Source organism: Phaethon lepturus, unplaced genomic scaffold, assembly GCF_000687285.1.
Source record: "Phaethon lepturus isolate BGI_N335 unplaced genomic scaffold, ASM68728v1 scaffold48270, whole genome shotgun sequence".
NCBI classification, from domain to species: Eukaryota; Metazoa; Chordata; class Aves; order Phaethontiformes; family Phaethontidae; genus Phaethon; species Phaethon lepturus.
Window position 1 is genome coordinate 1 of NW_010515065.1, and position 11,150 is coordinate 11,150.

Here is an 11,150-nt window from a genome sequence, read left to right on the forward strand (position 1 = left end):
CAGAAATAGAAACTGGCCGCGGCGCGGCCCTGGGAGACAGCACCTCGCTTCCTTCGCCGCCGGTTTTCGTGCCCCGCGCGTCCCCCCGGCCCGTGGGGCTGCCTGCAGGGCCAGGCCAAGGGGGTAAAGGCTGCCTGAGGAGGAGGAAGACAACTTTTGAGGAGCCAAAATCACCACCCAGGAAGAGTAAAAACACTGGGCTAAGGCAGCCCCCGGGGCTGAGCTTAGCGGGCGGGGTGCACCCGGGGCCATAGCAACCTGATCGGAGGCAAATACTCTCTGACAGGTCCCCCATCCGGGCTAGAGCAGGAGAGCCCCAAAATCCCTTCTCAGTCCCTCCGCCACAGGCTGGGACTGGCTCTACCTTCATGGCTGCTGACACATCACCAGCTCTCCAGCACCCCAACGAGGGAGCCCACATCCCTCATGGCCCTGCACCCAGGCCTTCACTGCCGCCTTCTTTGTAGGGTCGCCCTGAACTCGCTTCAGGCCAGAGAGACCAGGAGCCAGTCTGGCACTTCCCCCACCGCCCCAGGCAGGGTGCCCAGCTGGGAGAGGTGAGGGTCAGTAAAAGGCTCCCTGCACACTTCTCTTGTCCAGAGAAAGATGGGGACAGACTTTTTAGCAGGGCCTGTTGCGATAGGACAAGGGGTAATGGTTTTAAACTAAAAGAGGGCAGATTTAGACTAGATAGAAGGAAGACATTTTTGACAATGAGGGTGGTGAAGCACTGGCACAGGTTGCCCAGAGAGGTGGTGGATGCCCCATCCCTGGAAACATCCCAGGTCAGGTTGGATGGGGCTCTGAGCAACCTGATCTAGTTGAAGATGTCCCTGCTCACAGCAGGGGGGTTGGACTAGATGGCCTTGACAGGTCCCTTCCAACCCAAACTATTCCATGAGTCTATTTAACTTCCCCCAAGCTCGTTTCCCAGCCCTCTGAACCTTCTCCTCCGGACTCTCCCCCCATTCCTTGTCCAGCAGTCAGCCCCAAGCGACGGAGGCAGGAAACAGGTCATGTTCCGCAGGCATGTGCCTTGCTCGCTGCCCTGGGGGACCAGCACGGCTTTCATCATGGCTTCACCCCACTACAGGAGATGGGCCCCTGCCCCAGGGAAGGGCTGAGAGCTGCTTTCTACATCCATCACCCCCACGCTCAGCGCCTGAGCTCAGTCCTCTGCCCTGAGCCTCAACGAGGAGGAAACGACTCAGAAGCCAGTTGTGTTAACAAGTGTGCACACACATATATTTTATTTCCTAAAGACATGTTTTTAGCCAGCCCAGGTAACTGAGGCTTCCAGCCTGAAGCAGCTGGGAGTGGGAAACATCACAAATTCGTACAGTGCAGCGTGCCGTAGCAAGGTACCTCACCAAGTCCACTCCTTGCAGCTTGCACAGCCCTGCTACAGCCGTAGGGCAAGAGGGGATCTCCCGTCCCATGTCTCCAGCTGAAGAATCCCAGTCAGGTTCAGGCCCATCGGTCTCCTCTGCCCCTGAAGGGAGCCATTCTCCAGCACTTCTTCAGGCCCTTCCAAACCCTCAAATCACTAGGCAGACCAGTTTCAAAAGAACAAAAAAACCCTCTAGTCTCATTAAAACAAAAAGTAGAAATTCATAAACAAGTTTCACACCAACACATGCCAAGAACAGGGGTCATGTCAGTGTACTGATCCCCATTTCTGGGCAGGAGATCACTCCAACACTCTCCTCCCCAACATCAGCAATTTCAGCACCAAGCCTGCAAAAACACAATGGGCTTCACGGCCCGAACCAGGGCAAGGCAGAACATGCCCCAGGCTTGCCCGTGGGCCTCCCCAGCCCACACAGGCCTGCAGCAGAGGGAAGGTGATCAACTTGATGAACACACAGTCAGCGCCGCCCTGCTCTCTGCACGCTTGTTCCTCCAGGAAGCTTTCTTGGAACTATTTACACCAGGCACAGAGCTGGTCCAGGTCCCTGCTCTCGCTCCAGACTGACATCCCAGATATCCTTCTTGCATCTCTAGCTTGCGGCTGCATCCAAGAAGTGCAGTTCCACCTGTCAGAGTGCCCAACAGCAGCAGCAACTGTAGAGCTCTGAGCAGGCCAGAAGATGAGAAAACCCTGCTTATGCTGCATGAAAATAGGAGGAAGGAGGGGTAAAATAAGGAGGTAAATCAATCCAAGCATTAGCCAGAGGCTTGGTTTCCTGTTGGCTTGCTGCAAGGCCAGGTTTCTCCCCATGGCAGCTCATCTCACCCACAACACAGCACCAGTGCTTTGCAAATAGCAGCTCCCCACCCAGCAGTGGTTGCCCCTTGCCAGGCTCCGGGCAAGTGCGCTGCCCTGCAGCCACCCTGCCCAGCCGTTCCCTGGGAAGGCAGGGGCTCTCACTGCAGGAAACTGTCCAGTCTGGCTTGGCTGCTGCTGGAGGAAGACACGGAGGCAGCTGCAGACACAGGCCTGGAGACATTCTTCTTCTTGCTCCTCACTGCTAACGGACGGATTTCTGCCAAGTTTGTCTGGAGGTAAAACACTGTCAAGGAAGGTAGAAACCAAGGCCCTGGGGACACAGGTGACCCAATACCTGCTGCAGACTAGCCTGAACCACAGACCTGGGACCTAGCCGTACATTTGCACCCAAAGAAAAACTCCCTGCAGGACAGGCTGGGCTTTGCCCCCTACTCAGAGCAGCAGAGCTCAGGCATGCTCCTGTCCCATGAGTCAAGGAATGCTTCCCACTTCTGTGCTACCCCCTTGCATACAAAACAGCATTTAAGCGTATCTATCAGAGCTTCATGACCTACCCTGCATGTCAGAGCCAGGACACTGTGCAGGGGAAGGCACAGCAGCCATAGCCTGCAGCCTCTCAAGGCAGAGCAACCCCAAGAGAAGAACCCTTGGAGCAGCAAGTCCCCTTTAACTCACATGGCATCATACAAATCTTCAGAGACACAGAAGTGGCAAAAACTAAACCACCACCAAACTGCAAAAGGTCTTGACCAGCCACTTGCAGCAACACTGAAAGGCAGGTGCAGGGTTACACACAGCAGCACACCTGCAGCACCCAGGCTTAGAGAAATGAGCTGCTCCTCCATCAGCCCTGCCCGAGGGGCAGCACTGGGAGGGCTGCCCACCTTCCCCATTCACGTCAGGCCAGCAGCATGGGCATATCTGGCCCCAGAGATCTGGCTCAAGCATCTCCCTGACATCAGGTACCTCCACCCCTCCACAGTAAGGCCACAGGAGCAGCAGCCTTCCCAGCAGGTCACACCTTCCAGCTGATCACTTCTCTACTTCAGGCTCTTGGTTTTCTACAAAGAAAAAAACCCGCCCCTCAAAACCAGCAGCAGGAGCTAGAGCGGTGTCAGAGCCATAGGTGCATCACACACCCCTTGACAGTACTGCCCAGGTGAGGGGCAGCCTCCGCAGGCGATGGTACACCGCTCCTGCGCGAGGAGGGGGAGTCGGAGCAGCTCCCCACCCGCTGGGTGAGCTCACCTCACCTGCTGCAGGGCTGCCCACCAGGACAGGCACAGCAGAGCAGCAGCGTCCTGCAGGAGCGAAGGCTTCAGCTGCATGGGCAAGGCAGGCATGTGGCCAGGGAGAGGCTGCACTACACTGCTTGCTCAGATCCCAAGGGCATAGGCAGTCCCTGCAAATCGTACCGATTTCTACTTGAGATGCTTCTCCGAATGAGCCACTACTGATAATGCTCTCAGCAAGTTCAGGTCCTCAATGCCTTTGCTGAGCTCAGAGTTAGATAGAGAGAAATCTGATGGTTCCTTGAGGATCCCCACCCATTTTTTGTTGACTTGGAGGACAAGACTCCCCAGGGGGGCTGAGACTGAAGGGGAGGAACAGAGATGAGGTTCCCACAGCATCACTACTGCCATGCGAGCTGCAGGAAAGGATACAGGCTGTATGAACTTTGTTCTGCCACCCAAGCCATCGTAGCCCATCCTCACCTAGGAGAGAGAAAGAAATGAGCCTACAGCAGCAGCACAGAGCCTTGGCTACCTCTCCTCATGTTGGGTATGGGGAAATGGGGGCCTTGCAGGTTCTGAGGAGGGGTTACAAGCACCTGGAAACACTCAGGACTTGTGTTAAGCCCTCACCTTTGGAAAAAGGCAGGCACAAGGGTATTAGTAAAGTTTGGGTATCTTGGGCACTTTCTGAAGCAAGCTGAGCCTTCCAAGCAGCAAGAAAGGCTTAGGATTTTGTCACCGGAACTGAGGAATATGAGGAAAATGCCCCAACTTCCAAGGAGATGGCGGAATGGGACACAGAGGGCCTTTTAATCTGCTGCCAGGAAGGGAATGAGCATCTGTGATCCCTGGAGCTCGGCAGGACTGGGAAGTAGCCAGGTCACGCTCCAAGATTTATTTTCCACACACTGTATGTGGGAAGGTAAAAGCCTCATTTGCTTCCTCCTGTAGGGTCACTTCAGGACAGAGGTGTGCAGTGCCAGCCCTTGACAAGCTCACCAACTGGACAATCATACTTACAGTGCCCATGTTCTTGTGGGGACCCAGCAAGCTACCCGAAGATGGCTTCTTGGAGAGAACAGAGTTCCTGATGAATGCTGGCAAGAGTCCTTTCAGAGCATCATCCTCCAGATCATCTGCCCAGTTCTGCCCCACAAAATAATGACAAAAGCCCTTTAACCAGCATGATCTGCTGAATTTAGTCCACATACAGGGAGCACTAATAACGCTGACAGCTATTTAGGGTAATAATTAGTGCTGTGCCACATGTCAGGCCAAAGAACAGCAGCTTCAAACCTCCCACTGGGCCTCATGTGGAGCAGCGCCTGGGAGGCAGGACCAAGCAAGCCTGGGAGAACAGCCCCCTTAGCTGACCCCACAGGCCTTGTGGTCAGCCTCACATTGTCTCTGCCAAGCACATCTGAGGCAGGATAATCAGCAAGAAGCATGTGGGTCCCCACTCTCCCTCTCCTGCCCAATTCCAGGAAGCCTGAGGCAGCAATACAGTGTTTCTAGGAGACTGTCAAGCAAAGCACTTTGAAACATGCACTGTGGTTCTATAGATGGGCTGGTTTATGGTCTCCTAGATGGAGAAAATGGGTCCTTTATCCCAGGCTTATTAAGAGCGGAATCAAAGAGATGATACAGAAATCAAGATTAGTCCTTTTACCTCCACTGTTTCCTTCAGAACTTTCTTCGCCAGATTTACCACAGGAGGCCTGTAAGAAGCCCAAGGAGCAAATCAGCAGAGATTTATTGTTCAAATGGAGCTGGCAAGGACAGACAAGGCCAAGCAAATGACGACAAAACTTGCAGCACGACATCAGGCAGCTGGAGAGCTATCTGATCTCACACAGCAACTTCCAAAGAAACAAGACTTTGATCTCCTTTAGAAGCAGAAAGAGGAGGGAAAACTCACGGCTTTTTATCCAGCTTCTGCCTTTTTGCAGGGCTGAAGGGAGATCTGCAGGGCTGATGCTCAGGGGTGTCCACATCAAAAGTAGCATCTAGATTGATCTCATCGCTGTGGGCCGGGCGGTGGAGCTTCGGGTGCTGCAGTTCCACAGGAGTGGGGCTGCAAGGACAAGCAAAAGCATCAGCCATCAGGAGGCCACTGCTTGCCACCCAGCAGACAACAGGAAGACAGAGCTGCACACTACATGATTGAGTTGCAAGACAGCAGTGTGACCGGGATCAGAGCCCCGTTCTGCTTACAAGTCACAGGAAAGGACAATCCAAATCCCAGAGTTTATAGCCAATGTCCCAAACTACCGTTCATCCTCGAATGGCCTGTGCTATAACAGCAGGGCCCAGGGAAACACACTGGCACACTGCTGCTCTGCGTACACAACCCAGCTTGCTGTACTGGGGTAACAGCATGGGCTCCTCAAAAGAAAGGGTTTGCCTCAAAAGAAAGGGTTTGCTAAAAATGTAAAAGATGCTGGTTTTCAGGCTAGGTTCCTCTGCCTGGCTAAGATCTCCAGGGCCCATACACCAAGGCACACTCACTGGAAGGCCAAGTCTGAGGCAACCAAAAGAACGGCTTTAGGGCTATTTCCCTGTGTCACTACGACATACTGACAAAGAGTTTGTCAAAACTTAGCCCATTCTTCCATCCCATCCTGACCCAAACCCTCCAACACACACACTTTTTTCTAGGTAAACTAACCACCACCTTGTCAGCAACAACAAAAAAACCAAAATAGGATACAAGGAGCAAAACGACTATGCTACTGCAATGCCTGCCAAGACTAGCACATCTCTGCTTCCCCAGCTAGCTAAACTGTCAACTCTTACTTTGGACCCACCATCTCCATTCCTGGCCTGTATCTGAGGATGCGCTTCACTAACCTTTCAAAGACTAGTCGACTGAGTGTCTCTCTGGTTACAGCTGGGACTTTCAGAGTATCCTGCAGGATGTCTATCTTCTTCTTCAAACTCTGGAGGGAGGAAGAAAAGCAGACAGTGAGATAAGGAAAGATTTAGTAGCAGATACTTTGCCCACTTTCCATAAATCAGCATCAGGTGGAGCTCAGAGATGGGGCAGATGAAAGGCAAGATGGGCTGCATAACCTAGTCACTGAGCAAAAGCCAGCATAACTCATGGCTCTGCAGCTGCAGGCCATGGCCAGCTGCCAGTTACTGCAGGCTGAGGAATGGTATTCTCACCAAAATCTCCTTGTCCGCATTCTTCAGATCCTTCTGGGTGCTTTTTAATTCCTCTTTTGTCTTCTCCAACTCTGAAACAGTTTTCTGCAGCTGCAGAATAGAGCCCCCCAAACAGCAGAGTGCTGGTTACAACATGTAGGTAAGGGAGACTGCAGATCCCCCACGAGAGCAGTACGCTCTGCGGCACATGCCACTTTCCCTTGTTTCAGGGCTCGGTTTTCCTGTGACAGCCTCTGACCGGTCTCTCCTGTACCAGAGCAACAGAATGCCTGCCCACTTCCTCAAGCTGCCTGCAGAGGGATCTCCAGGGCTGCCTGCCCAACACGAACCTTCCGATAGCATTTCCCGAGCATTTATGCCTGATGGTGACAGCTTTTCCCTGCTCTAACACTTGGTGGCTGCATTCTGAATTCCCGCAGGACTTTGGACACACCAGAGCACAGGAATTACAAACCACAGGCTGGAGGACGGTTGTGCATCAGCAGTACTGGCATACGGACAAGCCTGATTCAACAGGGAAGCATGCCAGGAGCCGGGGGTTGAGAAGTGGACTGCTACCACATTAGAGACTTTTGTGGGTTCAGGAGTCTGGGCCAGCCCACAAAGTGTCAGTGCAGTCAGCTCTCCGTCAGCCAAGCCCGGAGTACCGAGTGCGCTGGCTCGCATCCTCCTGACCCAAGCTGGTGATTGCAGCCCAGCACTGACTCAGGCAGAAGCAGCCTGACTCCAGCAGCAGCACCTCGTGTCGGGGGTTAACTCCCTTGTGAAGCAGCACAGCGATCTGAGAACCACCTTCTCCATTTGAGGGACCACAAACAGCTACGGTTGCATAAAAAAAGATAGGCCAAATCCACCCACAGTCTCTCTCTCACTTTCACTTTGTGAGCTTGGACACAGGCATGCCCCAGGGAACACCTGTGCCTTGGAAAGCAACCCACACACACACACTTTTCATGGGGACTTGCTACCAAAACTGACAGCGCTATTCCTGACCCTGAGCTAACAGAGTCCAGCCAGGCCTGGAGCAGGGGGAACACAGCAGTAGAGACGTATCAGCAGCTCCGAGCTCTGCGCCAGGTCCAGACAAGCCCAGGCAGGCTCTGTGCAGAGATGTCCTCACCACACCTTGGGAACCTCCCCTGTCTGGGCCCAGCATCACACAGGGGCCCTGGCCCACTTCAGTCAGCTGGAGGCACAAGGCTGGGTGTGACTCTGGTTGTGCCAAGCCAGGGCTAAGCCCTGTTCAACTGGTGCTGACTCCAAACCCCTTCCCACCTTTCCTAGGGGCCCAATTCTGCAGCAGGAGGGGCCAGCAGCTGAGCTAGCTCACGCTTGCCAGTAGGGCAGGATGAAGGCAGTGCTGCTTCCAGAGCCCAGCAGAAGCAGCGGAGCACCTGCGTGCTGCTGCCTCCCAGTTTAGGCTCCCTGCCAAACTCTGGCTGGCTCTGCACACGCTGCCCCACCAGTGTCCCCAGAGACTGCACTCCTGACAACAGCCCGTGAGCTGCTTGCTCACCGCAGCACCACACCCTGACCCAGAAACCCCAGCCTGACACTTCCACACCACCTGTACCATTCACATACCGCTCAGTGTGGGAGGGGGTCACTGCAGAGGGCTTGGGCCACAGTTATTGAGAGGTATCTACGGACCCTGGCAACTCACACCTTAGTATTGGCAGAAAACAGCTCCTTCTTCAGCTTCTCTGTCATCTCACTAGAGTTCTTCCGAGCCTCCTTCAAGTTTTCATATTCCCTGCAAAGAGAGCAGGAGAGTTATGCTGTGTTTATGAGAGGATTGAGCTAGAACTTCTCAGAGACAACCCAAGACCCTTAGTTTGAAGCTCTGCAACTGCAGAGCCACCAGAGAAAACCCAGGAGACAAAGCCCTTTAGGGAGCAGAGTTACATGTATCAACACTGACCAACAGTGTGTCAAACATACCACTACACCACAGGGGAGAAAAAGGCTGCATGGGATACCATGCTCAACAACAGGGCCTGAACAGATTTCACCAGCAAAATGGAAACGGGATCCAGAGACATTTCAATTGCCAGTGGAAAAGACAGACAGACAACAGAGCAGCCTCCATGCTGGCAGAAAATAGGGGACTTTGCTTTAAGAGACTTTTCAGAGACTTCACACTATTGGCCATGCACATTCATTTCCAATTACACCACAGGGACACTTGCCTCATTACAGCTTTGTATCAAAGCTGCAATTATTCAGCTGCCATCAGAACGGACCCAAAGAAGCTGTGGTTTTGCCCAGCAGGACCAGATGGATTTCCAGGTAGGGGACGGCAGCACTGCAGAGTCGCCTTGCCAGAGCGCTCTCGAGGCCGCAGCTGCACAGTGCAATGCAGCAGAGGGTACAACCTGGAGCCCCTCATCCACTCATTTCCCCCCGGGCATGAGAGGAGAACAGAGGGAATAATAATCACCACCTCATAGGTGCACTGACAACACTGAGACAGTTCCCATGGTGACACGCATGGCACTACAGTGACAACAGAAACAGTTCAGTGTGACAGGCTCCTATCTAGGTCCCCAGGATCCGTCAGTCAAAAGCCAGTGGAGGCCCAAACAGGCAGCAAGAGCCCCGCAGAGCCTGCGTGCCTGACAGTACTTGGCAGAGGGTTCTCCGTGGGCACGCCCAGGACAGCACAAGCCAGCTATGCCAAGCCCGCAGCACCTACTTTTTCAGCGACACACAGTAGATTGCAAGCTGTTCCACTGCTGCCTGCCCGACTCCCATCTCTCTGATCATCTCCTCCACTTCGGGGCGCTGGCTCTGAAGCAACAGCTCAATCCTGCACAAAATAATAGCACCTTCAGCTCATGAGTCACAAACAGTGCTGGGAAAGAGACCAGAGCCCTGCTTCACCCTAAGGAGCTGGTGCAGCCTAAGCTCCTGCTGCAGGCACTCTGGACATCAGGGTGGGGAAGAGAGAGACAACAGCCTCACCACAGGCAGGGCTTTTTGCTAGGGAAGAATAGCGCTATGTGGACGGACCAGAGCCGGGGCAGCTGTACACACATATTGCACATGGGGCTGATGTCCCAGCTCTTGGGCCTTATAGCCCTGTGGCTAACTGTTCCTGGCCCCAGCACCCTCTGGTAACAGGAATGGCACGTAGCCACGCTGGGAGCACTAGAGATGAGGCCAGTCTGCACACAGCGCTGTGCCTTGCTGCTGTTTAGAGAGAGCAGCCATCTGGAGACAGGGGCAAGAGCATGGCCAGGCAAGGGCAGGCCTGCTATGCAGCTGGTCAGACGACCCAGCATGTGGAGCTGGATGCTGCAGCAAGCATAGCAGGACCCCTCTCCCCCTCTCCAAGGGGAGAGGCACATAGCCCAGCCTGCAAGGCCCAGAGAGCGCTCAGGGTCTCACCGCTCCATGGTTCTCAGCTTGTTTCGCAGGCGGCGGGCCTCCTCCTTTGAACTTCTGTTATCCTCCTGCTGCTGCTCCAGGAATTTCATCTGTTTCTGCAGAGAAGCAAGCGCACACAGACCGTTAGGAAGGCTCCAGGGATTGTTAGAGAAACATCCTGGCTTATGCGCACTGCGGGCAGCTGGGAGCATACATTGGCTCTTAATGCTATCACCACCTCAGCAGCCCAGGATTACGGAGAGTTTAGCTCTCTCCCCACTGCACCCCTCGCTCTGCTCCTTGCAAGCACAGCAGGGTCTCAGTGCTAATCACAAGACGAGTCTGAAACTGCACCGTAGCCTCCTTTCTGCTGGGAGCATTTGTGGGGCTCTGCAGTATCCTGTCCAGAACAACAATTTGTTTTTCAAAAGCAAGGGAGTCCTTGTTAAGCAAACCTTGCTATTGCTTTCTCCTCCATGCACAGCTGATCTCTTTGCTTTAGCCTCCCAGTTCTCCTTGCCATTAGCTGCTTAAAGCATAAATAAGAATGCTGAGTCTCTTCTGGGAGACCTCAGCTAAACCAGACACCCACCCAGGCACTCCCCTCACCTGCCTGGAGAAGCTGCAAGCCTACTGCAGCCATCACCCTTCCAGGCTCTCCAGTAGCAGGCAGCAGTAACGGAGAACCTCAGCTGAGCTGAAAGAGCACAGATCTGCAGTGTGGCAGAGGACAGGGAAAAGCTGGCCTGAATGAGCATCGTTCCAACGCATCTGCGTCGTCTAGGTTTGCGCGTGCCTGGGCACCTCGCACAGCGCCTTCAGGAGGCCCCGGGTCTGGTTTCAGCACAGTGCTGACTCCAGGGAGAGGCCTGCCCAAAGACCATCGCCTCATAAAGCTCCCTTCTGCATAGAAGTTAAAGGATTTTAAATACTTCCTGCCATGGAGACCAGCTGTGAAATTGCTAGGACTTTGCAGAGAGGATAGTGTCGCAGGCTCACGTGTTGCTCTTGCTTAAGCAGAGCCCATCTTTGGCCCTTCTCGATACTTCAGATCCCCAAAGCAGTGTTGCGTGCCAGGTTGGAGCAGAGTCCCTAGCCTCAGACAGGCTGAAGCAGCAGCACACGCTCACAGAGGTTCAGGCGCAGCT

The 11,150-nt window shown here is 54.0% G+C and overlaps 1 protein-coding gene across 1 annotated transcript in view; it reads right to left on the minus strand.

The window, feature by feature from the left end:
• Positions 1-2,367: 2,367 nt before the first annotated feature.
• Positions 2,368-11,150, minus strand: part of TRAIP (TRAF interacting protein) — a gene marked incomplete at its 5' end in the record, with an annotated part of 18,927 nt that continues 10,144 nt past the window's right edge. Inside the window, 10 exons of the mRNA XM_010294801.1 lie at positions 2,368-2,499; positions 3,895-3,945; positions 4,486-4,611; positions 5,135-5,183; positions 5,384-5,539; positions 6,316-6,404; positions 6,634-6,723; positions 8,299-8,386; positions 9,329-9,442; positions 10,024-10,118. Of these exons, the coding sequence (XP_010293103.1) occupies positions 2,368-2,499; positions 3,895-3,945; positions 4,486-4,611; positions 5,135-5,183; positions 5,384-5,539; positions 6,316-6,404; positions 6,634-6,723; positions 8,299-8,386; positions 9,329-9,442; positions 10,024-10,118 (990 nt within the window). The remainder of the gene's footprint in view (positions 2,500-3,894; positions 3,946-4,485; positions 4,612-5,134; positions 5,184-5,383; positions 5,540-6,315; positions 6,405-6,633; positions 6,724-8,298; positions 8,387-9,328; positions 9,443-10,023; positions 10,119-11,150) is intronic.